This window comes from Lissotriton helveticus, chromosome 6, assembly GCF_964261635.1.
Source record: "Lissotriton helveticus chromosome 6, aLisHel1.1, whole genome shotgun sequence".
Taxonomy (NCBI): domain Eukaryota; kingdom Metazoa; phylum Chordata; class Amphibia; order Caudata; family Salamandridae; genus Lissotriton; species Lissotriton helveticus.
Window position 1 is genome coordinate 1,169,519,653 of NC_136067.1, and position 27,931 is coordinate 1,169,547,583.

A 27,931-nucleotide genomic window follows, 5' to 3' on the forward strand; every position below is an offset into this window, starting at 1 on the left:
TTTTATTAGATCATAAAGGGGTTTGATCCTTTCTGCGTAATTTGCAATGTATGTTCTTCCGAAATTTAGGAAGCCTAGAATTGATTGTAAGTTTTTTAGTGTTCTAGGAGCTTGGAGTACAGCACATTTCTCTAGGAAATTGTCAGCTAGGCTTTTGCCTTCACTTGATAATTCATATCCTAAAAACAGGACTGTTAGATGGGCAATTCTTGATTTTTTAAAGTTGAATTTGTAACCCTCTGCTGCGAACCCAAGTATTATGGTGTTCACTCTCTTCAAGTGAGTATCCAAGTTATCATCTGTTAGGTAAATGTCGTCGACATATGATAATGCCTCGTCATCGTATGTTTGTAGTAATTCTGTTACTCTCTTTGAGAATAATCCTGGGCTATTCTTGTGCCCCTGGGGTAAACGGCAGAAACTTTTTTGCGAGCCATTTACCGAGAATGCAGTCAAATATCTGCTCTCTTGTGCTATATTTTTACAAAAGAAGCCATTAGAGATGTCTAATGTTGTTTTGTATTTTTTGCGTACTATGTTATTCATTAGTGCAGCACTATGTGAGTTTTGTACTGCAAAGGTTTTGCAACATGAGTTAAGGTGTCTGTAATCCAAAACTAGACGATATGAGTTATCTGGTTTGGAGACAGGAAACAAAGGATTGTTCATTTGTGAGGTGCAAGTTTCAATCACCCCCTGGTATTCAAGTTGATCTAGGATCTCTTTTACCTGTTTTTTAGCTTCTTGCTTAATTGGGTACTGCCTCTGTGCAGTAGGTTGTGATTTTAACTGGATTTTGTGAGGAGGAGAGTCCTCATCCCATCCTACATGATTTTTATATAAAGCAGGAGCTTGAGCTACTGCCCACTTTCTAGCAAGTGTATATTTTTTATGAATTGGAATATGATTTGAGAAGGCAGGCATAATTATTTCTTCGCCATGAGGGCACTCTCTGACAAACTCGGGTGGCCAGTCTCGTTCAGCTAGAAGGATGTCATAGCCCTGGGAGAGATTATCCCAAAAGAGACCCCTTATTTTTCTAGTCTTATCCCCCTCTATACGTAATGTTATTTCATATATTTTGTGAGGTTTGCTAACTCTGGTGTCTGCAGTTTCCACTTGAATATATTCATTCGTGTCCACTGTCTCCAGATGATTCATAAGGACTTTGCGAGCTATGCTCACTTCTGCTGCGCTGTCTAGCATTGTCTGAGCCCATTCTCCGTTTTTCAGCTGTGTCCTCAGTATTCTCGGCATCTTTGACTACTTTAATACTGGCTACCTTCTTTTTTGGAAATTGTAACTTTTTATTTGGATGAGCAGGTTCCTTGTCTTTGGACTTGACGTGCTCTTCCCTGTGTTCTGATCGTCCTCTTCTTTCCGATTTCTGCGAGGAAGTCTGAAAAGATTGAGAGGGACGTGTATCATTATCTTGATATCTATCAGGTTTCTTTATATTATCCCTATTTCTAAGGTTGTATTTTTTCCCAGAGGGCTCACTTTGGGGAGACCTGCGTCCTTGGTTCGGAGATCTTTCTCTCCGCCGAGGAGACCTTCCTCTGGACTGGAATCTCTTTTCTTTAGGATTGGATTGTTTGTTTCCATCCCAGCTCTTTTTTTGAGTGTTTAAATTATTTTTAATAAATATCTTTTCAGGACTTTCAATCAGTTGAGGTTTTACCGGTATTCCACCCAGACTATCCCTTCCTAGTTCTTCATAGGATTTCTCTATGATTCTGGCAATTTCAGTTGGTTGGTCCGCTATGTCTGTCTCTTTTAACCTTTGGCGGATCGCTACGTTTGCTGCTTCTCCCTTTATGTTGGCTAATAATATAGCCGAGACCTGCTTGAAGTCTTTCAGTAATTTCATACCAAGAGTTAAAGCGGGTTCTGGACCATATTCATCTTGAATTTGTTTTAGCACATCTGGTATTACTGACATGGATGGTACACCATGTGTTTTCGTGTATATGGAAGCAAAGACTGTACCCCAAGTGTCACAGTCCTCCACGTGTGGTGCGATTCCCATTGGAAGACAGATAGTCAGAATCCTGTGTTTATCTACAGGGGTGGTGTCTGGAAACACCGCCTCTATTTGAGTGATTTTTTGTGCTAGCCAGAAAGGTATTTGTTCCCGTTTTGCTGGTACTTTACTTAGACAGGACTGTATGTTCTGTGGTGTAATTTTATTTGTGTTACCCTGATGAGGTGTCAGCTGTGGAATTTTACTTGCTGGTTGGATTGTTGAAGTCCGCATTACATATTGGACTAATTGTCTATGTATTTTGATTAGTTGTTTTAGCTGTATTAGAAGCTCTGCTGCAGACATTCCTTCAATGTCTGGATGTGGTGTATATCCGGCTAGGACCGGCCACGTTGCTCCTGGTCTACCTAGTGGACCGAGCCTGGTGATGTGATTATTATTTTTTAGGGCGCCATCAAACAAGAGCATGTGCTCTTGGAATTCGAGTGGTACTTCTACCTCCTCGAAAGGAGTGTAGGTATCCGGTGGTTCCTCTATTTTATAATAGTGGAACTCTTTTGTTACAGCGTTCGCTGCTGGAAAGTTCATCCATGAATGGAATACCTCTGTCTGCCGATATTCGTGTGCCTCAATTACGAATATGACTGTACCACCTCTCGATGTCAGTCCATTTTCTATAAGTTTTAAAGTTATAGATTTTCTTATGTTGACCGGGATGAGTTTTATATCCGGGTCATTTTGTAGCAGAGTATTATCAGCTGCTAGGAGTTCAGCTGCTAGTCTAGCTGTCTCCCTTTCATCATCACTGTCTACCATTTTACCGACAGGAAGGTTATTCTGTTTGTTTGCAGATCAGGTTTCTATGGAAACAAAGATTAAATGCACAATATTTTGGAACAGTGTATCCTTCAACGTTGACTAAACCAAGAACCATACATAGGTGTCTCCTCCTGCGAGGTTTGGCGGATATGACCTTTCACCCACTCCAGACGTCTTTGGAGTATTATGGGAAAAAAGGGGTTCTGTGTGAAAAAGCACGACTGAGTTACTCTAATGTCTTGCGTTAGTTTTATCGCCTATCCAAACGTTTGGGCGCCATGTAGTGTAGTTCCTATTATCCCAATAGGCTCTGCGCATTGGAATAATATCTTCAATAGTATAGACCTAGGGCAGAGGTTAACTAGGTCTTCTACTGACGATATTAGACTTAAAGTTTTTGGTTTTGCCAGCTAGCTCAGAGTTCACTAGAAACTTTCTCGAATAGACAAGGAGGAGTTTAACTTCCCTGGATAGACAAGAAGGGATTTAGTTTCTGACAACCATAGAACATGACAACTTTGCTCTCCCCCAATCAAGAGTGTATCTCTAGAGTCGTGTGAAAACAAAAGACAACTTATTTTACTCAGTCAGTACGTGCATTCTTAGTTTCACCAGTTTGTAGAGAAAAGGAAGAGACGGGCGTGTTCAATGAAAGATGGTATTTATTGATCAGTCTCTTTTCTCGTACAAGAGAAATGAATCGATATTATTGCGATACTTATGGTTAAGTAAAGTGCATACAATAAAAGCAGAAGTATAAAATAATACTGCAGAAGCATTGATATGGTTTCTAAGCCATATGATATTTAAAATCGATAAAATAGATATATACATATATACATTGACTAATCGTACTCAACTGGTGCTTCTAACCACGCCTACCCCAGTGTACCTGACCTAAGCCTAATACGTGGGCGGGAGTAGATAAGTAGCAGTTTAAGTTAAGTTTGTTTTGCCAAGTGACTGACTCAAGAATTCTCTGCAAGGGGTTGTTCAGTTCTGTACCTGAGATCTAGAATGGTTGAGGGCTGGTATCTCTCGTCTCTGGTCTTGATATTCCAGCTGCCTGCGAGGGCTGCTTGGAAGCGCCGGAGCTGGATTTCTCGGCAGGAGAAAACAGCGTCTCGTTCTCAGCGCGTCAGGAAGGCGGGGCAGCGCGTGTGGGCTTCGCTCTCTGCTGGGCTCCTCAGCGCGTCTCGCTGCTCCGATCTCGTCACCACCGCGTGTGTTTGCTTAAGGCAATGTCGGTAATATTTATACCTGTAAGGTGTCGAGATTGACGTAAGGATGGACATGGATACGTCAATAAGGATGTCATACGAACGGGCTTGTTTGCACATTCTTTTGCTGAAGTTCTCGGTGAAATCAAAACAATGGCCGCAGGGATTTTCCCAGGTTGTCATAGGTTTGATTTGTTTTGAGAACTCCGTATGCCTTATCAGGGGCTGGAGGAATAGTGCTTGTCTAATTAGATGGCATGCGTTATTACCTAATCAGATAACACGTTTCTGTGCCGTGGCGTGGCTTAATCAGATAACGTTTTTTTGCACCGTGGGTCGGCTGCTAGTTAAGTATTAACCAGAACAGGGTCAGGAATAGGGGAATCGATACAGAACCTATAGGAATACATCACAATGTATTTACAGAGACAATGTCCCTAGACCAAACGACAATAAATTTCAATAAATATAGACTAAATAGTTCTATATCAAATGCCCAGCCGGACAATTTAATTTCCAATGCTTAAGATACATAAAAGTTAGGTGTGATACAAGTGGGACACCAACTGGTATTCAGAATATGGGCATAAAGCTCCGCCCATCTTTTTAATTGGCTCCTGTCCCTGTCCTTTGTGAAGGATGGCTTTTCATTGGTGAATAGGCTTAGGAGTCCCTCCTCAGTAGAATCTTGTCTCTTCTTGTAACCTCCCATGGGGACTCCCCCGTTACATTTGCTGTTACTCCCTTGGTTTTCATTACAGCCTCAAAGCACTATTTTCTTAAAAGGCTTCAGACAGGACACACACTTGGTCCTAAGCTAGGCTGGCAGTGGTTACTTCGCTCACTAAAACATCTCACATTTATATGAGACAGTCTATAAATTTCCCTCCATCTGCTCCACATAGAGTACAACCTAATCTGAAATGAATGTAATAATCCTTTTGTCACATTTCAAAGCTACTAATTGTATATATGGACATAGCTATTTGAACATGCTCGCAGTACTGTCTTGAATGCAATGCATTATGGGTGGGGTGGATTTACCATATCTTCTGCTGGGTGTATTACCATATGTGACCAAAAGAGGTCCACTTTTGGCCTCATATGGTACTGCACCCTGCAACGTGGCTAGGTAAAAAGAAAAGATGCCATTTATAATGCCAATAGCTCCAACTTTGTAGACATGCAGTGCTGGTCCCTTGCTCACTAGGGACCTTTAGGAGCAGCTTGCCGTACTGCACCTAGAAATGCAGTGCTGGTGCCTTGCTCACTAGGGACCTTTATGAGCAGCTTGCAGTACTGCACCTAGACATGCAGTGCTGGTGCCTTGCTCACTAGGGAACTTTAGGAGCGGTTTGCGGTACTGCACCTAGAAATGCAGTGCTGGTGCCTTGCTCACTAGGGACCTTTATGAGCAGCTTGCAGTACTGCACCTAGACATGCAGTGCTGGTGCCTTGTTCACTAGGGACCTCTAGGAGCAGCTTGCGGCACTACACCAAGACATGCAGTGCTGGTGCCTTGCTCAGTAGGGACCTCTAGGAGCAGTTTGTTGTACTGCACCTAGACATGCAGTGTTGGTGCCTTTTTCATTAGGGGCCTCTAGTAGCAGCTTACCGCATTGCACCTAGACATGCAGTGCTGGTGCCTTGCTCACTAGGGAACTTTAGGAGCGGTTTGCGGTACTGCACCTATACATGCAGTGCTGGTGCCTTGTTCACTAGGGACCTCTAGGAGCAGCTTGCGGCACTACACCAAGACATGCAGTGCTGGTGCCTTGCTCAGTAGGGACCTCTAGGAGCAGTTTGTTGTACTGCACCTAGACATGCAGTGTTGGTGCCTTTTTCATTAGGGGCCTCTAGTAGCAGCTTACCGCATTGCACCTAGACATGCAGTGCTGGTGGTGCCTTGCTCACTAGGGACCTCTAAGAGTAGCTTGCGGTACTGCACTGAGACATATAATGCAGGTTCCTGGCTCACTGCGCAAGCATTTGCAATGCACTACGTCTCACATTACTGAAATTGAGTTATTAACGTTGCATTATTATTTGCAAAGCCGATACCTCAAACTATCAGTAATGCAAGACCTATTGCATTGCAAATGCTTGTTTTTTTTTTATCATCAGAAGCTATAATACTTAGAAGTTCTGTGATTAGATTTGTTGTCCTTTTTTCTGATAGTAATTTTGGTTGTTGCTGATTTTAACTCATTTATGTAAAGTAATGTAAAATTATATTTGTATCTTGTTTATTCTGGTTGGAGCCAGGCTATACTCTCTTTCATTAATGTGCGATTCAGCTGCTTTTGGAAAGGTTTTTTGGTTTTGTCGGATTAGTTGGATGGGGTTTTGTAAAATGTGGTCTATTGAGACTTTCATTGCGATTAATTCTTTGCATGTATCTCTTTTATGGTTAATGTATGTATGAAAGTAGGATCTGCTTACTATGGTTACCCCCACTTTTTGCTGGTGTTTCACTGTTTTTCAACTTTAGTCTGGCCGGGGCCCTGCTAACCAGGACCCCAGCCTAGCTGCTTATTCCCTAAATTGATTCCATGTACTATAGGTACACTCCAGTTTGGTTACAGGGGTACCCTTGTGAGTCCCTAGTATATGGTACACTAGGTACTAAGAGCATAGGTGCCCCAGAGGCCCAGAGGTTACCTATATCTACCTTAAATCACTGCACATTGAAACCTATCAGTCACCCCTATGGCAGGCCTTATCAATCCTGAAGGCAGGGTGCTTGGTTTCATGTGAGAGGGTGCCCATGCATGAGCAGGACCCCTCTGCAGCCTTCGGAATCTATTCTCTGAGGCTGTTCTGTGATGCAGCCAGACCTTATACTCTTAAGTGCGCTATAACCTCGCAGTAAATGCAAACTTTGGAATGGCTGCATGGAAACATGTCATGTTTGGTGTCAAACACTTTGGAATCCTGTCCCACACCCCCCCCCCTTCCAGTTCGGCGGCGGGTGTAGAATTCCACCCTTCTAGATGGAGAGACATGTACACACTGGTCTACCCAGTAACTAGTTTAAAGAGCCCTGGATCACAAAATGGACACTTGTCTGGCCTCCTGCTGCCGACTGAAACTCAGCAGGGGAGGCCTGGACAATAGATTTCCTGTCACAGAGAAGTGTAACCACCTCCCAGACAGGCTTACGTGTATTGGGGCTGGGTGGGTGAACTTTGAGAGTGCCAGAAAGCCTGCACTGGGGGCACATTTGGTGTCCCTGTGCATAGTCCAGTTCAAACCGGTTGCAGGGGCACTGAACCCCTGCTCTGGCGCGAAACTTGACAAAGGAAATGGGTGTAACCACCCCTCTTTCCAGACCCTCCCATAGGTGGGTCCCCAGAGTATGTCCAACCCCTTTTCTTGGTATAAGTAAGGAACCCCTGGCAACAGGACTTTAGACTACACCTGGACTAAACTCCGAAACTGAATCCTGTAACTTCGACGCTCTACTAAAGACTAGAGGACGGAAGAATCTCCCTTGGGGTCAAGGAGTGACTCCCCTGCTTAGCAGGCACCAACAATGCATTTGGCGGTCTGCATCTCTGAAGCTCCCGACGGGCTCCGAAGTACTTGCAGCTCATAAAGCGGATTTCCAGACTTCTCAGAGGCTGATACGAGTCCCCAGCAAAGCTGAGACCTGCATCCCTCACGAGTGATGTGGAACCGGAATCCCTGGACACGTGCACATTTGCTAGTGCATTGACTTCTCGACGTCTCTTGAAGTTGTGCTTTGGGTTACTTGTAGCCCGAGCCCCGAGCACCACCAGCACCGAAAATTGTGGGCCTACACTCCACGAGTGTTCCGTGAGCCCGGTTTTTGCATTTTCGCTCGAGGCTCCTTCGTGATCCCTGGTCCTTCGACTGGTGGGTTTCTGTGAAGGCAACTCTACTTTTCCTTGGGCTTCCCTGATTGCTCCAGACGTGCCCTGACTCCCCACCGCGTGGTGAGTCCCCCAGACCTTGCTGGTCTGCACCTTACCATTTCTTTAATTCTTGCATGGGTTGCTGTTGCCAAGGCTTGTTGGATCCAATCCGGGCACAGACACCGCAGCACTCGACATCCTTTGTGGGACGGCTCGATTCCAGATCCTGGTCGTCGTGTACGCCTCCTGGTCCTCGTGGCTGAAGAGTCAAGCTTCACCTGAAATCACCCGACATCGGTGGGCATCCACCTATCATGCTCCTGGTCACTGGCTAGTGACCCCGACTCTGTCCCCTCTGCTTACAGGTTCTTCTCATCTTCGTTCCAGGCTTGAATCACACCGGACGCTTTCCTCTTCGACGGCAGCAGCACTTTGCAGCAGATCGCCATTGGGCACGAGGGCGATTCCCGACACCAAAAGACACCTATGCATCTGGCTTCCCTGGGTAAGGTAACTCCGGTGCTCCCGTGGGTTTTGGCCCTAGACCCCCTTAAGTCTAAAGGGGCTTGTGCAAAGTCCTACTCTAAGTGTCCTTTATCTTTAAATTTCCAACTGTGACTTTCCCCATTGAAGTCAACAGTGATCCCGTTCCCCGTGGATCCCCTGAAGCCAGAATAGACACTTTTAAATTCATAAGGAAACTTAAACTTTTGAAATTCCACACCACAAATAAAAAAAGTGAAAAAGCGAAAGCAATTGTAAATGAATCACAAACCTTTAAGAACTTTACTATTGCTGATACATTGGCTCTCAAGACCGTTCATTCGCTTGCAATTGATGATGATGCACCAAATAACACCCAGGAGATATTAGGTACTATGGGTATCAGCAGTGGCAGTGCTGGCAATAGTCCCTTTTGTCCTAAATCCACATTTATCCCAATGATGCCTCGGGACGCTATTGACATTTTTAATGATAGAGTTGTGGATGATTTAAAGGAGCTCAATAAAACTGTGGCTAAGAATAAAAAAAGAAGAAGTTTCAGAGACAAACAATATTCTCTACTAATGCGCAAAATTAAATCTAAGGGAGACATTATTGTCAACAAAGCGGACAAAGGTGGTAATGTTGTTTTATGGCCACGTACTTTGTATCTAGAAGAAGCGGAAAGACAATTAAACGACCCACTGTGTTACAGGAAAGCCTCCTTTAATGAACTTAACAAAGTAAAAACTCTTGTACATTCTAATCTTGCATCTTGGAAGAGGGTAGGATTAATCAGCAAAAAGGAATTTGACTTTTTGAAAAAAGATTTTCCTATTACTCCGACGTTGTATCTTCTACCGAAGATTCATAAAGGTATTACACCGATACCAGGGCGGCCAATCATTTCTGCCCAAAATAGCCTGTTGGAACCCCTCTCCAAATATGTTGATTTCTATTTACATGAATATATGGAGGCACTTCCTAGTTACCTAAAAGACACTGGTGACTTTTTGATGAAACTTAAAGAAGTTGTTTGGAATCCTAGCTATCTTTTTTTAGTCATGGACATAACATCTTTGTACACCTCCATTAATCATGCTGATGGTTTGAATGCTATTGAATATTTTTTATCTACTAGAGATATTAAGTTCTATGAACATAGTAAAATGCTCATCAGTATGATTGATTTATGCCTTAAGAACAATTTTTTCCTTTTCAATAATGAAGTTTATCAGCAACTGCGTGGTGTAGCCATGGGTGCGTGCTTCTCCCCCAGCTACGCGTGTTTACACGTGGGCTGGTGGGAGAGGCACGTCCTGGGTGGCATCCGGAGTCTGGAGGAGGATGAAACTGGCATAGTTAAGATGTGGCGCTTCATCGATGATGTCTTTATAATTTGGCAAGGGTGCAGTTCATCAGCAAAAGAATTTGTTAGTAATATCAATAACAATTCTCTAAACCTAGAGTTTAGTGCCAATATTAGCGATGTTAGTGTCAACTTTTTAGATGTAGAGGTCTACATTAAGAATAATGAAATCATGACTAGGATGTATAGAAAATCCACAGCTGGGAACTCAATCCTACATGCCCAGAGTAACCATCCCCACCATCTTAAGAGCATCCCGTATGGGGAGTTTTTAAGAATTAAACGGATATGCAACAATGAGATTGACCTCATGAACTGTTTGAATGGATCCTATCAAAGATTTTTACAAAGAGGCTATGAAGTCTCTAACCTCACTAATTCTCTCAAAAGGGCTTTATCAGCTCAAACAAGTGTCATGTTACAACAACCTGCTTCAGATACCTCTGAGGAGGCAGTTGTTACAGCGAAAGAATCTTCCATTCGGTTAATTACCACTTTTAACAACCAACACAAAAAGATGAGGCAAATAATTAAATCTAATTGGCCCATCTTAAAAACAGATATTGTGGTGGGACCATTGGTGGGAGACGTTCCTAATATCACTTTTCGACGAGCACCCTCCATGAGGGATGCTCTAGTCAAAACTAGCCCTGAAACGATTATTAAACCTAATTGGTACTCCAGCAAAACAGGCTTTCGGAAGTGCAGTTCATGCCGGGCATGTAAATTCGGTGTGAACACCAGCGAGTTTGTTGAGGCTTTTACGGATGCAGTAATTCCCATAAAAAATGTATATACTTGCAAAACAGACCATGCGGTCTATGTTTTAAGATGCACGTGCAAGCTATACTATGTTGGGAGCACTAAGTTGCAAGTATTCAATCGAATATTACAGCATCTACGTGCCATTGTGAACTCCGACCCTAATTATCCAGTGGCACGCCACTTTAAGCTGGTACACAATAACAACCTGAATGACCTGCAATACTTTGTTATTGATGCAGTCCCCGTGAACAAGAGGGGTGGAGATAGAGAAAAGAGACTTAGACAACTAGAAAGCCAATATATTCTGAGGTTAAATAGTAAGATCCCAAATGGGCTTAACATGGGAGAAGATCTGAATAATTTTCTGTAAATATTTTATTTCACCATACGCATAACCTGTTTATAATGGATTTTATACCTTTTGTATATGGTTTTAATCTATTTTAATCTATTTTGATTTCGTTATGGATGATTTATGGATGAATTTACATTGTTACTCTGACCATCGCATTGTTTTTTGCATTGATGTTTGATTTTCTACATGCTGAGCTGGATTAACTTGTAGTTTATAGGTATGTCCTAATGTCTGCTATCAAATGAATTCCAAAAGATGTGATTGCCCTAGTTCCCCATCCCTTTATTAATTATAGATATGCACTGCCGACTTTTTGCACTTCATTAGCACTTTGCACTTTATTAGGTTTTTTTTAAATCTGCTCCGGATTTTTATCTGGATATAAAATGTTTGCTGCTGAATTTTTGGGATTCTGCACCTTGCACTTTTCTTCTATGCACTTTAAAAACTTTATGTGGTTATGAATTGCATTGCTGGTTTTAGAACATACCCCACTGAGATTGACTTTTATGGTTCAGTTTTAATGCGCTAATAAGGTATTATGATTATCCATTGGGCACTTGCCCTTTATGTCTACTATGTGAAAAAAATATATTTTTCCTGTTTTGAAGACATTTTAATTGTACAGTGATTCTAGTGTTATTGCATTTAGCATTTATTTCACTTTGTACATAGTATATGGATGATTTACTTTCTTCACTGAACGATATTACTTTTATGTCTACTCATATGTGGGAGGAGTCTCGTTTTCCACCAGTATTTAACCACTTATGTCTCTGGGTCTTGTCATGTGATCAAGTCCGGTTCTCCGGACGAAACGCGTCATGCCGCCATCCCCATTGATGGAATAAAGCACATTATTTTCTTGTAATTCCTTGGTTTGTGGTCTGTACCTGGCTGCGTCCGTTGCTGTTGGTGTTCGGCGCTTCAGGATTGTGGATTTATATATATATATATATATATATATATATATATATATATATATATATATATATATATATATATATATATATATATATATATATATATATATATATATATATATATATATATATATATATATATATATATATATATATATATATATATATATATATATATATATATATATATATATATATATATATATATATATATATATATATATATATATATATATATATATATATATATATATATATATATATATATATATATATATATATATATATATATATATATATATATATATATATATATATATATATATATATATATATATATACCTTGTGTGGTTCTCCTTTCATTTGGTCAATCACGAGATTATAGACTGGTAACACAAGCTGCTGTACATTACTCCAAGACTTAGCCTGAAGGCTGCTCTCCACAACTACCACTAGGATAGCTTTCTATTAAGCTTGTCTTTAACCTACCATCAATAAGGATCATTTGGACTGGTGCAGGTTGCCCACTAGAATAGTGGACAGTATATGCCAGGCCAACTTCTCACAATGTATACTTAACCAAATAAAGAAAATTCTGAATTTTGATTCAGCAGGGGGGCAGGCAGTCCTCCGAAACCTGTTTCTGTGAAGGTGAGCCTGCATCCGGCTTTCTTATATTTGGTCTGTACTGTTTACTGTAATGATTCAGGCATATGAATGATTCAATGCTCGAGAAGAAAAGAGTTACTTATCTGTAACCCCAGTTCTCTAGCAGCGGTATCTTTCTTATATTCCCATGCAACCCTGCCTCCTCCTCAATCCTAGCCTCATTTAATATGTTTTCTGGTCACACTTTGTGCTATAAAATCTGAGCTATGGTGGCTATAAAGGGTACGAGTAGGAGAGCTTGACAAGCCCACCTCATAGGCTGAAGTTCGGATTGTTTCACATTAGGTGTATGTGCTCTAAACAAACACTATTGTTAAGCCCTAAAACCCTTTTTACACTGCTTACTTACCAGTGTTTTAAGTTACCAGCGATTCCCAGCCTGATGTCAGGAAATGAATCACGCATATAAATACATGAACCCTACTAAGGCAGCAGAACTAGAGTTTCAGGTAAGTACATATTTTAGGGTTTGTTTGGATCTGTATTTGAGTCACCATATGTCAGGGATGACTTCCAGAAGACTAGGGATGCCACGTTAGGCTGGAGAAGACAATTGGAAACTAAGTAATGGCACTGGTGTTTCAGGGTCAGACTGCTTTTTGCCACCCAGCCTCATATAGAAGAACCACCACATACACTCATAGATGTGTAGATTAATTTATGCAGATACTGGCAGACACCTAAAGAGACTTTCTCTTCTGTGATACTTGGCATGTCATGTGGTACATCATTTGTACTGAAGCCACCAATACAACCTTTCACCTCCTCTGAGTAATGAGTGCCAGATGGGATTTCTGGAGGGGTCCTGACCTTGTGTCCAAAACTGACAAACCTCACCCTGTAAAAGTCTTTTGCAGCTCATTAATTAGACACAAGTGCAATATAAATGTGGGTTCTAATTAATGCTGGTTACGGCATAGCTTCTGCATTCACAATAAATATTGCCAAATAATTAAGCTATATTTAAAAACAAAGGTAAAGTTGTGTTTCATCTTGTTTGCCAGTAAAGTTTGTTCAATTTGTGTCCACTGTATATTTTCAGCTTGTATTTGTTTCCCCCACTAAGAATGTAATATATATTTGCTTCTGTTTTTCCAAGGTGAGATTCACGGATTTCAAAATTGTTAATGTGTTGGCAGTTTGTACAATGCCCTTTGAGATCAGACTACCGGAATTCACAAAAAAGAATAGACCACATGTCAGGTATTTATATTGAAGACCAATTTGAGTGTTACTGTTTTTTTAATATATACACAGTACAAGCCAGTGTCCATTGTTCTATTTACTTGCATTTTTCTGCAATCTTATTTTAGTTATGAGCCAGAACTTCATCCTGCAGCGTGCTACAGAATAAAGACCCTAAGAGCAACAATACAGATTTTCTCCACCGGAAGTATAACTGTGACAGGTACTAATCCTAGCCTGTGCAAGTTAGTCATCTTTTCAAAGACTGGTTTTATTTAAAGAAATGTTATTTGTGTTTTGAGTTGGACCACAAAGTTGAATCTTTGAGAATGGTCTTGTTCTTTTGTCTAAGCTATGGATGGCCATCTGGAATTATGCACTTGCATCAGGCGATGGCACTGATATCAGGAGATGGTACTGATATCAGTAGATTGTCACAAGGTTATTAATTTTACTCCTGCTAGGATCTTCCATGCTTTCCTTCACCATCACACCTGTCCTCAGAATGAATCATAATGGGACTTTTCAAGACAACCTGAATGTTTTCCTGCTTTTTTGTGAAATAGTTTCTTCAATATCCGATCCTGTCGGAATATCTCTGTAATGAAATATGCTCTGACACAACCCCATATCCTCTTCAACTTTTTGTTGCCCTAGCTCATCTTTTTTCAGTTTTTAACTTTGCACTAAAGAGTGTGTGTGAACTGCTTAACATTTACATTCACAGTTGTGATTTGTGACATAATGAAGACTAGACATGAGCAGAGCACCGGGGCAGTTTAGAGCAGCAGCGCTCAAGAACCTGACTCTTCTCAACAGGGCCAGTCAAAGAACTGTTAATCATTATACTGAGTCATTTTCACTCTTAAGTATATTGGGATAATCAGGTAACAGTATTCCCTGCCTCCGTCAGCTGTGTGCAATATATGGATGGAGTATGCATATGGCATAGGTTGCACCCCACTCAATGTAGTATGTTGTAAAACTCTTCACACATTCAGGACACCTTTTGTATATTGCAATTGTTGCTTTCAAGTTACATATAAAAAAAGAGCATATACTTTAATTGAATTTGGGAAATTTGTACTTGTCTTTCGTACGCATGAACATCTTCACTCAAAAATGCAGGTGAGGGCAGACATTTAAGAGGGTAATCACAAGAGAATGGAGAATTAATATTCTTTAGGAAGGTGATATTGTGTGGTGTGGGTGATCCCAGTCGCCATTAAGCCTGAGGTCACCGGGCTATGTCACAAAGTCTGCAGCTGTCATGGAATATCATTGCAATGTTTGCTACAAATGTAGGAGTACCCAATAGAAATGATTTGCAAAACCTTCACCTTTGTGAATTGGGTGCTTGGTGTGGTACAATTTTAAGTTCTCTTCCTATTTACAGAAGTCGACTAAAGTCCATACTAGCCCTAAACTATGCTTTGGTCATATGACAATCTCAGGCCATTTGTGAAAAGCAGTCCTCCCGTGTTCATAATTAAACATAGTTAAGATGAGTTAGTTATCTCACTTTCCAACTATGCTGTTTAATTTACCAGCATGGCTGCTACTCACAAATGAACTGCAATACAATATTATTAAAGGTGTCCACGTGGTATTCTTGCCTGTTATGGATTAGATGTTGACTTCATCAACATTTTTACTCTTGCTTACAGCCTTAACAACTAACCCTGGATTAAGAGCCAGGCCCCTCCCAAAGGGCTAAGAGTAAGACTTACTACACTTCCATCAAGAGTGGGAGAACGCATTTTTATTTACACAAATTAAAGACAACTGTGTATGTTTGATCTGTGGAGCAAAAGTTGCAGTGGGAAAAAAGGACAATGTTGAGAGGCATTTTTCAACAAAGCACATGCATTTTGAGAGGAAGTTCCCTAGAGGAAGCAGCTTGAGGTCACAAAAAGTTTTAAAAAAACCTGAAATCTTCATTGCAGACACAGCAATTATTTTTTTACAAAGCCATCGAAGAAAGCCACTACCGCAACTAAAGCATCCTTCATAGTTACTCCTCACTTGATCAAGCGCAAAGCAACATTTTCTGATGGAGCCATTGTGAAGGAGGCAATGCTTTTAATGGCTGAGACCTTATTCAAAGACTTTAAAAATAGCCCTGAAGTCATGTCTGCCATGTTAGATGTGTAGTTGGGGTCAAACACTATTGCAAGAAGGGTATCTGCATTATCCGCCAACACGATAGAGCAGTTTGGGCGTGATTTAAAGACATGCAAATATTTTTCTCTTCAGTGTGATTCATCTGTAGATGCAGGTGATATTGTACAGTTGGCATTGTTCGTTAAAATGTTTTTTTTTTAAGATTTCACTGATATAGAGGAATTGTTAACTCTGTTGCCCCTGAAAACCACAACCAGAGGATCTGACATCCACAATGAGGTGAAAAATTATTTGTGAAACAAAATGTCCCATTGAAGAAGTTAGTGGCGATAACAACTGATGGCGCATCCGCAATGATAGGGCGTCATTCTGGTTTCATTGCCAATTGTAAACCAGATCCAGATTTCCCTCTGTTATTGAACTACCATTGCATTATACATCAACAGGCAATATGTGCCACGGTAATGGGGTTTGATCATGTGATGACTCCTGTTGTTAAAATTATTTATTCAATTTGTGCTAAGGCCAAGCAACACTTGAAGAAGTATCCGCTCAGTATGGTTACCTTTTACTGCATACTCAAATCCATGGCTTAGCAGGAGAAAAATACTGCAAAGATTCCTTTCACTATTGCCAGAAGTCGAAGCTTTTATGGAGTCTAGAAATGAAGATACCACACAGTTATCAAACACTAAATGGTTGATCGATTTAGCTTTTTTGACAGATGTGACAGAAAAATTAAATGTATTGAACTATGAGTTGCAAGGCAAAAACTAGACAATAGCCAACATGATTAGTTCAGTGAAAACATTCAAATTGAAACTTAACCTTTTCATATAGCATGTACAGAAAAGAAAGGTGCAGCACTTTACCTCTGTGCTCCAAATCCTTTCAGAAAACAAAACTGAGGTTCAGCTCCTTGACATAGAAAAATACAGTAGCCTCCTCACGAGGCTTAATCAAGAGTTCAGTGACAGATTTAGTGATTTTGAGCAACTGGAACCCTGTGTGATGTTCCCTTCAAACCCATTCATGGAAATGGACGTTAGTGAAATTTCATAGAAAATGAGTGTGCTTCTTAACCTTGACTCTGCCACCATAGAAAAGGAGATTGTCACACTTCAAAATGACATTGAATTGAAATCAAGGCAATCTGACATTAATTTTTAGAGTCTTGTGGATGCTGAAAAGTTCAAGAACATCAACACAGCTGTATTGATACTTTTTTCCCTGTTTGATCTACCTATCTTTGTGAATCAGCATTTTCTGATATGAACTTCATAAAATCTAAGTTTTGCACATGTCTGACTGACGAACATTTAAATGACTCCATAAGAGTTGACCCTCAAGCTACACCCCAGATTACAAGGGATTAGTGGACACCATGCAGTGTAAAGTCTCTCACTGAAATGATTTGTATGCATTTGTAATCAGTACTTGTTCAGTGACAGTTCCTGGTGAAATCCCAAATCTAGGTATCTGTTTCATTACTAACACCAAGATTAAAGTCGCAGCAGAGAAGAATCTTCAGCCCCCTACAAAGTGTGTTTTATTAGTTGAATCAAAACAAAGTAATGTGTACTGCAGGCCTGTTTTACAAACACAAGAAAAAGTAGCTCGAGAGAAGAATCTTCAGCACCTTTCCAAATCTGTACTTGCTGCACAAGAACAAAGCAGTGTTTGCTGTAGGCCTGGTTTATTGAGAGCAAGAAAACAAAGATAGCTATAGAGATTCAGCATCTTTCAAAAGTCTTTTTGCTAGTTGAACGAGAACAAAGCAGTGTGTACTGCAGGCCTGAGTTTCAGACACCAAGAAAAAAGTAGCTGGAGAGAATAATCTTCAGCACCTTTCCAAATGTTTATTTGCTGCACAAATGAGAACAAAGCAGTGTTTACTGGAGGCCTGGTTTATTGACCTCAAGAAAAAAAGAAAGCTATAGAGATGAATCTTCAGCATCTTTTAAAGTTTTTAGTTCAGGCCTGTTCTAGTTGAACAAGGACAAAACAATGTGAACTGCAGTCCTGGTTTACTGAGACTACTAAAAAGTAAAGGGAGCAATGAGAATACAACTGCAAACATGACTGGTGCCATAAAAACCTTAAAGTCAAAACGTAACTTTCCGAAAAATTCAGAGTGGAGGACAAAATCAGTACTTTCCCAAACAAAGCTGAAGTTTGGCTACCTGGCAATTGAAAAACACCACGATTTTTTTCAAAGTTACACAGTAGAAGAATCCACCTGCAATTGTGATTCAGTAAAGCTTTGCACCGGCTGACTGCCACGCACTGCGACTACTTCACTACTATAATGACTTCTTTGGAACTACTTGTTCTTTGCCCCAAAAAATATGAACCACTAATCTACAGAACACTATGCATCTCCTACCATTCGAACCCCCACCCCACATCCCCCTTTCTGCCCAGAAAGAATACTCGAGAAACCCACCTTACATACCTCAAAACAATGACGCCTGTTCCAACTTTATAACCGTCGATGAAAGTGACTTCTCAAATTTGTTGATTTCTCTGAAACAGTCCAACTACTTCAACAATCCTCTTCCTGCTCAACTCAAAAAGATCCCTCACATCCTTCTCCACATATTGACTTAGGATCCTCAATGCTTCACTCACCCAAAGCTCCATTCCCAATTGTCTAATAAGAGGCGCCAAGTTACTCCCATTTGTAAAAAATAAAATGCTACGTCCAGTTTGACCCCAACTAATATCACCCTATCTCCAGCATCCCAGCTCATACAAAACTCCTGAAAAAATGTGTGCATATACAGCTTCAAGATCACATTGAGCAATTCAAACTCATCAAACGACGGTCTGGTTTCAGGCGAGGCCATAGCATCAAAGTCACCCTGGCACACATTGTTGACAGTGCTCTGTGCACATTCGATCAGAACGAATCTTGCCTACTTGATCTGTCAACTGGATTTGACATTGTTAGTCATGAGAATCTTCTGATAGAGACATCTAGCTGCAGATTCCTTTCCTTTGAACTCTCAGGCGGGATCCAAAAGATTCTGATAGCAGTACCCCTGCGCACTGGTATGTGGCGTCCGTCGAATCCACGTAACGTCGTTGGCGTCGTGTTCGTCATCACATCCCATTCCAGTGCCGTGAGCGACCTTCCGCCCATTTTTCTTTTATGATGCCATGTGCACCATATTTGGTCTGCCTGACCCTGCTGGCGCATTCAGGCCCTGCAGGCTCAGGTGATCGAGTCCCCTTGGGTTCTGCGCCTTTGCCTCTGGGGCCATGATGTCCGACAGGACCTGTTCCCGGGTCCAGATCCACGTCCGTCATCCCTAAAGACTTTCTCCAATGCTGAGGTCCCCACCAGCAGCGCAGCCCCAACCGTCATTCCCGATGACACGGAGCAGGTCATGTGTCCACCGAAGTAGAGACCGGCGTCAACGGAGCCTTAGGGCTCCATGCTGTTCAACCTGCCCTATTCTGAAAAGTTTGGAATGGATGAGGAGGACTGGGAGGAGGAGCAGGATCCCTTAGAAATACAGCAACCTCAGGATATGGACTGGTATGAGGAACTGGGTGATGCCAGTGGCCTGTACACCTCCCTGGATTCTAGCATGCTGTCTTCGCCCTAACCTGGCTACGGAGGAGGGGGCATCATTCGCAGTGGTGGTGCGTAGGGCTGCAGAGGTCTTGGACCTGCATCTTCCTGCAGTGGCAGTCAAGACTAAAGTTTTGACAGAGGTCCTGCGGCTTGGGGTCTCCACTTCGGAACCCTTGCTGCCTTTCAATAAGGCCTTGACAGACATTCTTCTGGGCACCTGGTACAAGCCCAGCACAGAGGCTCCTGTGAATCGAACATTTGAAAGAAACACATGGTGATAGATTCCTTACCTTAGAATTACCCCCAGGCGTCAGACTGGATCCGGAAAGTTTTCATCTGCAGTACCCCTGCGCTTAGGTAGGTGGTGTTGTGCGGCTCTGCGTTGTGGTCGCCGAGATGACATCGCGGGCGCTACTTAGACGCCGCCCACGCGCGTTTATGTCAGTTCTTTTTTTTGTTTTTCCGCGCCAGCAAGCACAGATCCGGGAAGAGCAGGAACCCCAGTCAATTTTTGACTGACTTTTTGAGGATGTATGTCTCCATTTTTTCATTGAGTCTTCGACTCCTAAGGTGCAGTTAGGATGCTCGGTTTTAAGTCCTGTGAGGACTGTCACTGTATGATGTCGGTGATGGCCCCACACTGAGTGTGTCTTTTCTGCCTGGGGCGTGACCACGATCCCAAGTCATGCCCTGACTGCCGGGCCATGGCGCAGAAAACTTTGCGGGAGCGGTCCCGCAAGTTGCTGGAAGCCCGGCAGTTGGCTCCACGCCGTTTGAGGTTCTGGTCCCGAGGGAGGTCGAGGGACCGAGCGCGGAGTCATCACCATCGGTCTTCAGGATCAAAATCTTCGCACTCCGGGTCCGGTAAGGCGAAGCACAAGCAGTCGAAGAAATTACATCGTTCTCCGACTTTACCCCGAGCGATGCGGCTAAGGGTACGGGTGGTGCTTCCCCCACGGCTCCTGTGGAGCCTATGCAGTCGCATCCGGCCTACCCGCCCTTTCCAGGTTCGTCAGCGACTCCGGCCCATATACAGGAATTCCTGTCGGCCATGGCTCGCTTCTTTGGACCATTCGGTCCCGCCGGTGCGCCTTCGGGCTGCGCGGTCCTGAGTGGGGGTCCTCGGTCTCACCGCCGGTGGCTCCGATGCCACGAGACCCCCATGGATCCAGGCCTGGATCCCGGTCGACACCGGTTGACCTTATAACACCTCCACCAACGTCGACCCCACCAGCACCACTCCAGACATTGCCCGCTCCTCAGGACTACGTCCGTCCAGGTTTCAGCCCCGAAGTGGACGCGGTGTCGGCCCGGGATCGCTCTATTCCTTATTTTCGGCCTGTACACCAGCCTGAGGATGAAGGGGAGGACTGGGAGGGGTCGGAGGACCCTCTTGCAGCTGCTTGCACGTCTGAACAGGACTGGGCAGAGGGGTTGGGGGATACCAGTGGTCTGGATACCTCACCGTACCTTGGCATGCTGTCTCCTCCTACATGGCTACGGAGGAGGGTGCTAGTTATGCCGTGGTGTTGCGTAGGGTCAGTCCACCTCCACCTCGGCCACCACTGCCTTCAAACCTTTCTAGTCCAAGCTTTCAGGCCCACCAGATGCCATCACTTCCCCCACTGGTGCACCATCACATCGGACAGGTGGTTTTTAGAAGTAGTCCGAAGGGGCTACTCCCTTCCTTTCGAGACTACCCCTCCAGCCATGGCATCTCAATACCACCGCATGTCGGGAGATCACTTGGTGCTTCTTCAGCAGGAAGTTGCGGCCCTCTTAGCCAAGGGGGCCATCGAACGCGTTCCGACGCCAGAAGTAGGTCGTGGTTGCTATTCCCACTGCTTTCCTGGACCTGCGTTCTATCTTAGGTCTTGGAAAGTAAATAGCTTCCTCCGCAAAGAGAAGTTCAAGATGCTCACCTTTGTCTGCTCTCGACCCACAAGACTGGATGGTAGTGCTGGACTTGCAGGTTACTTACTTCCACATACCAGTCCTGCGAGCCCACAGGCGTTACCTGTGGTTCACTGTAGGCCATGAGCATTTTCAGTTTACCGTGCTCCTCTTTGGCCTTACCAGCGCCCATCTGGTGTTCATGAAACTGATGGCGGTGGTCGCAGCTCATCTGCGCAGATCAGGGGTTTCAGGCTTCCCCTATCTCGACGACTGGTTTTTGAAGGCGGGCTCGCCCCAGGGATTCGTCTCCCACCTCCAGACTACGGCTGACCTCCTGCATTTGCTGGGTTCTCCATCAATGTGCCAAAGTCGCACCTGATTCCCTCTCAAAAGCTCCTCTTCATCGGAACGGTTCTGGACACGGCGCAGTTTCGGGTCTATCCTCCCGAACAGCGAGTCCGGGATATTCGGGCTCTGATTCCAATCTTTCAACCCTTATCCCGGGTTTCGTTCAGAGTGACCCTGAGGCTGCTGGGCTTCATGGCCTCCTAAATCCTGCTGATCAAACATGGCAGATGACATATGCCGGCACTGCAGTGGGACCTGAAGTTCCAGTGTGTGCAGCACCAAGGGAACCTGTCCAATGAAGCCCAGATCTCGGAGGGCACTGCACAAAAAGTTGCAGTGGTGGCTCACAGACCGGCATTGGGTCGACGGCAGATCCCTCTTCCAACCCCAACCGGAGTTCACAGTAGTAACTGATGCGTCCCTCCTGGGATGGGGCGACCACATGAGAGAGGCGGAGATCAGAGACCTCTGGTCTCCGGCGGAGTCCAAGCTCCATATCAACCTTCTGGAGCTTCGGGCGATCTGACTTGTACTGAAAGCATTCCTTCCCTCTGTCAAGGGGAGAGTTGTGCAGGTGTTCACCGACAACACCACCACCATGTGGTACTGCAACAAGCAAGGCGGGTGGGGTTGTGGACCCTACGTCAGGAGGCCCTGCGCCTCTGGACATGGCTGGAACATCAGGGCATTTTCCTGGTGGTTCAACACCTGGCAGGTTCTCTGAACGCCAGAGCGGACGAACTCAACCGCAGGTGCATGATGGATCACGAATGGTGTCTTCACTCGGACGTGGTGCAAGGTCTCTTTCGGCAGTGGTGAGAGCCTTGGTTAGATCTATTCGCCACCGAAGAGAACGTGCAATATCATCAGTTCTGCTCTTTGGAATTTTCAAGGCGGCTCTCGCTCGGCGATGCTTTTCGTCGCGAATGGAGCTGCGCTCTGTTGTATGCCTTTCCGCCTATACCACTTCTACTCAGAGTGCTGAAGATCAAGTGCCACCTTGGACTGGGCTCAAAGAGTTTGGTATCCCGAGCTACTCTGTATGAGCATCGATCCTCCGATCAGACTGCCTCTTCAGGAGGATCTTCTGTCGCAGCAGCAGGGAACGGTCCTCCACCCGAACCTCTCCAGCCTCCACCTCTTTGCATGGAGATTGAGCGGTGGCAGTTGATTCCTTTTGAATAGCCTCCTGAAGTTTGTGATGTCATTCTGGCAGCCAGGAGTCCTTCCACTAAGGTGGTATACGCCTGCAGGTGGCACAAATTTGTTGCCTGGTGAACAGCAATGGCTGTGGATCCCCTTTCTGCCCCTCTTTCTGAGGTCCTTTTGTTCTTCTCTTTTTAGCCCGGCAGGGCTCTGTTCTGGGCACTATCAAGGGTTATCTTTCTGCCATCTCAGGCTCCCTGATCAGCCTTCTCTTTTCAAGTCCCCTTTTGTAAATAGAATTCTCAAAGTCATTACACACCTTTTCACTCCTATCCCGTTTGTGATGCCGCAGTGGGACTTGAATCTGGTTCTTACTTATCTTGTGTGCTCCTTTAGAGCCCCTTCATAACTGTCCTGTTCGTCTCTTGACTCTGAAGACTGCCTTCCTGGTTGCCGTCACCTCTGCTAGGCGAGTGAGTGAGCTCCAGGCTCTTCCTTGTAAGCCTTCTCTTCTATCGGTCCATCCAAACAAGGTTGCACTCGGGGCCCCGTCCTTCCTTTGTGCCAAAAGTTGTTACGGCCTTTCACATTGAGCAGACTATTACCTTGCCCACCTTCTTTCCGCCTCCACATCCTTCCAGGGAGGAAGAGAGTCTCCACCGTCTGGACCCCTAAACGTGCGTTTTCATTTTATCTCAATCGCATGCAGCAGTTCCGGGTGGATGACCAACTCTTTGTTGGCTACGTTGGCACCAAGAAAGGTCGGATGGAGCATAAGAGCACTATCTCCCGCTGGGTCGTCTTATGTATCAAAGCCTGTTTTGCAGCGTGAATCTTTCTGGATTCACTATGCTGTACATATTCCGCAATCTGGTGGTTGGGTCCGGAATCGTAGTCTTTTTTTTCTTTTTTTTTTTTTTTTTTTTTTTCACAGTAGCAGAGACCGATAAGAAAACGCCTGACAAGGCAGAAGAGTCTACGACCCCGAAAACCCCCACAGGGTCTCGAAAGCCAGAGGCAGACTCTCGAAAGTCAGAGCCCAGAGCCTCGAAAGGAGCACCGGCGCCGAAAAGTTCGACGACCGAAGCTGCATCCTCCGATAAAGAGCCCAGCGGATCCTTCGAGAAGGACTCCCGGAGGCCGAAGACCAGCAAAAAGCAAAGGTCATCGAAGCAAGCCCCCGAAAAAGGGTCTTCGACTTCGAAGGAAAAGGAGCCGAAGAAAGTTTCGACGACGTAGCCGAAAAGAGCAGCCGAAACGCTCGACGAGCAGGCTGCAGAGAAAGAAAAGAAGGCTCGAGGCCGAAATGGAGAACATCCTTCAGAGAAAGAAGGACTTCGGTGAAAAGATGAGAAGTTACAGGATCCCCTCGAAGCCGGCACCGGCCGTCGTTGAAGTACAGGATCTCGTGGAGTTCGACGTCGAAGAGACGCCGAAAACTCCGGATCCCTCAGAGCACGAAGAGGAAGAAGACCTCTACTACACAGAAGGGGATTACGGGGAGCAGCAGTCAAGCTACGGCTCAGGTTCCTCGACGGTCCAAGACCAGGAATGGCAGGACATCGAGGCCGAAAACCCGGAGGAGGCTGTGGAAACATACCCCTCGAGGCCTTCGCCACCGGATGACATTGGGGCATACAATGAGGTGGTCAGGAAGGCGGCAGCAGCTTATGGAGTTAAGCTGGAAGAGGAGAAGCCAAAAGCAGATTTCCTGCTGGAGACATTGCTCCCCATACAGACAAGGAGCCAGTTCTTGCCCATGCTCAAGAGTATCACAGACCAGGGGAAGGAAGCCTTCAAGGACCCGGCTACATGCAGATCAATAACGCAGAGGACGGAGAATAAATACAAATTCTCCTCCCAGGACCCAGCTTACATCAAGGGATCCGTCACAGCAGATTCAATAATCGCTGCAACGGCCAGAAAAAGGGCAAACGTCCCAACAACATCTTGACCTCCACCTGACAAGGAAAGCAGGAGGATGGATCTAACTGGCAGAAAAATTGAGAGGAACGCCGCAACGCACTGGCGGATGGCGAACTCCAACGCCCTCCTGAATAGACATCAATACCAGCATTCGGATGAGATGGGCCAATTGCTCAAGCACCTCCCGGAACAATACCGTGAGAGGGCATCACACCTTGTGGAAGAGGGGAAAAGCATTGCTAACTCGTGCCTGAAGACAGCCTTGGATGGGGCAGAAACATCCAGCAGACTGATGGCTATAGGCATCACAGAGAGAAGGCAAGCCTGGCTCAGGATCTCATGCTTCAAGGCTGAGGTGCAGAACAACATCCTGAACACACCCTTCAACGGTGAAACACTGTTCGGAGCCCCAGTTGATGAGAAGCTCACCCAACTGAAGAAGGACAACAAGACGGCAAGGTCCATGGGGGCCCTTCAATTCAGGGGGATGAGGAGGGGCACTCCTACACGGAGGCCGAACGGCAGAGGTGGAAGTCAGCGAGGAGATTCACACCAGAGTTTCCACCAGGGGCAACAGAGTGACAACCAAGGTCACCAGGGCCAGCAGAGGCAAAGCTGGAACTACCAGAGCAGGGGCCAGTACTTTCGATCAAGAGGAAATGGACGGGGCCAGAGAAGGAGAGGCGGTGAACAACCCCCTCTAAGTGACTTCGCACGGAAAAAGGTGCTCTCCCACTCGAACCCTCCGGGGGAGGAGCATGGGAAAACAAAGAGGAGAGGGCTACACGGACAAGACACAAAGGAACATGTGACACCAGTAGGAGGAAGATTGAGATTTTTTCTCCAGGAGTGGAGAAGAATAACAACAGACAAGTGGATACTCAACATTATGCAGTTCTGATACTGCATAGAGTTGGAAAAGAGACCACCAAACAGAAAGCCAAAGAAAAGAGAGCAATCGGGAAGAGAGCTGCGATTACTGCAAGAGGAAGCTCAAGAACTCCTCCTCAAAGCGGCCATCGAACGGGTTCTATTCAAAGAACGGAACAAGGGAGTGTACTCAAACTACTTCCTGGTGCCAAAAGTGGACGAAAGTCTAAGACCCATCCTGGACCTACGGTTCCTAAACGAATACGTAAAAACTCAAAAATTCAAAATGACGTCCCTACAAGAAGTCATCCCACAGATAAAGGACTTCTTGTCCACCATAGACCTCAAAGATGCGTACCTGCACATCCCCATGAACAGGCAGCACAAGTACATGCTAAGATTCCCAGTGAACAAGGATCACTATCAATTCACGACCCTGGCATTCGGCCTAAAGTCCGCACCAAGGGTGTTCACCAAATGTCTCGCGGCAGTGGCCGCACATCTAAGAAGAAAGGGGATACACGTGTACCCCTACCTCGATGACTGGCTCCTAAAGGCAAGCTCTTACAGGACATGCAAAGATCATGCAGAACAGGTGACAAGAACGCTAGCAAGCCTGGGATTCTCCATACACTGGGGAAAATGCTCGATGGAACCAGAGCAAGTGAAAATCTTCCTGGGAGCTCAGATCGACACCGTCCAATGCAGGGTGTTACCCAGCGAAAAGAGAACACTCAGCCTACTGAGGGAGAAACGTCACTACCAGAAGGGGCGAGCTCTGACAGTGAGGACTGTGAGCAAGATCTTGGGGACGATGGCGTCATGCATACACCTGGTCCCCAATGTAAGCCTACAAATGAGACCACTCCAAGAGTGACTGCAACAGCAATGGTCACAAGCTACAGGAAGTTGGGAGGATCTAGTGGTTGTAACGCACAGGGTGCAGGAAGAAATAAGGTGTTGGACCAAGGAAAGAATAACAGTAGGGAAACCTCTAACACCACCGGACCCAACAGTGACCATCACCACAGACGCATCCCAGAAGTGATGGGGCGCACACATGAACAGGCTCAAAGTGAGGGGTCTGTGGAGCCCTACAGATGCAGTCAGACATATCAATTACCTGGAATTGAAAACAGTGTTGCTAGCCCTCAAGGCTTTTCAGAAACACCTGTACAACCAGAAAGTGCTAATACAAACAGACAACACCACAACGATGTTTTACATAAACAAACAGGTGGGAACTCAATCATTCCCTCTGTCAAGCTTGGCACAGGAAATCTGGAAATGGGCTATACCACTAAAAATAGACCTGCTAGCCATACACCTGCCAGGGAAGGATAATGTAGAAGTGGATTGGCTCAGCAGGCAGACTTCAGCGTCCCACGAGTGGGAACTCAATATTCAGGAAACAGAGAGACTATTCAGGAGATGGGGCACACCAACAATAGACCTGTTTGCAACACGCCGGAATGCAAAATGCCAATACTTTGCATCCAGGCAACCAGAGGCACTATCACAGGGGAATGCCCTATGGATAAGCTGGTCAAAAACATTTGCCTACGCTTTTCCCCCGATACCACTGATCCCCAGGGTTCTCAACAAATGCATGACGAGCAACATGACGCTCATCCTGGTGGTACCACAATGGGCCAGACAGACCTGGTACTCTCAGATAATGGAGATGGCGCAGGCCCCCCCCCCCCCCCAAGTTCTCAAAAAGAAGAGACCTACTCTCCATGGAAAACGGAGAAGTTCTACACCCAGAGCCGGAGAGCCTCAACCTCTCAGCCTGGCTCCTGAGGACTTAGAGTTCGCACACCTAAAACTACCAGAGAGCACCCTGCGGGTGCTGCGAGAGGCAAGAAGGCCCAGGACACGCAAGTGCTATGGGGAGAAATGGAAAAGATTCACTCAATGGTGTTGCAAGAAAAAACTCCATAGAAAACTGACCAGGGAATCCACGGTGCTAAGGTACCTCACGCACCTAATTAATGCTAAGCTAAGCTCATCCTCGCTGAGGGTGCACCTGGCAGCGATTGTGGCATACACAAGAGGAGAAACAGGGAGAAGCTTCTTTACATCCCAAGTCATAAAAAGATTCTTGGAGGGGGCTAAAAGAATAGCGCCACCAAAAAGAATGCCGCCACCGGCCTGGAACCTAAATGTGGTACTGACGGAGCTCATGAAAGCACCTTTCGAACCCATCCACAAAGCATCACTGCAAATGCTAACGATGAAGACGGCCTTTCTGGTAGCAATCACCTCGCTACGAAGGGTGAGCGAACTGCAGGCACTCACACTACAGGAACCCTACATCCAGATACACAGTGACAGTGTTGTGATGAGAACAGACCCACACTTCATGCCAAAGGTGGTGTCAAGGTT

General features: G+C 44.8%; 1 protein-coding gene across 2 annotated transcripts in view; it reads left to right on the forward strand.

The window, feature by feature from the left end:
* The window catches only part of TBPL1 (TATA-box binding protein like 1), a 218,050-nt gene that overhangs the window by 178,507 nt on the left and 11,612 nt on the right, over positions 1 to 27,931 (forward strand). For both annotated transcript variants that reach the window (XM_078648857.1, XM_078648858.1), the window contains 2 exons: positions 13,565 to 13,668; positions 13,779 to 13,873. In XM_078648857.1, coding sequence (XP_078504983.1) covers positions 13,565 to 13,668; positions 13,779 to 13,873 — 199 coding nt within the window. The remainder of the gene's footprint in view (positions 1 to 13,564; positions 13,669 to 13,778; positions 13,874 to 27,931) is intronic.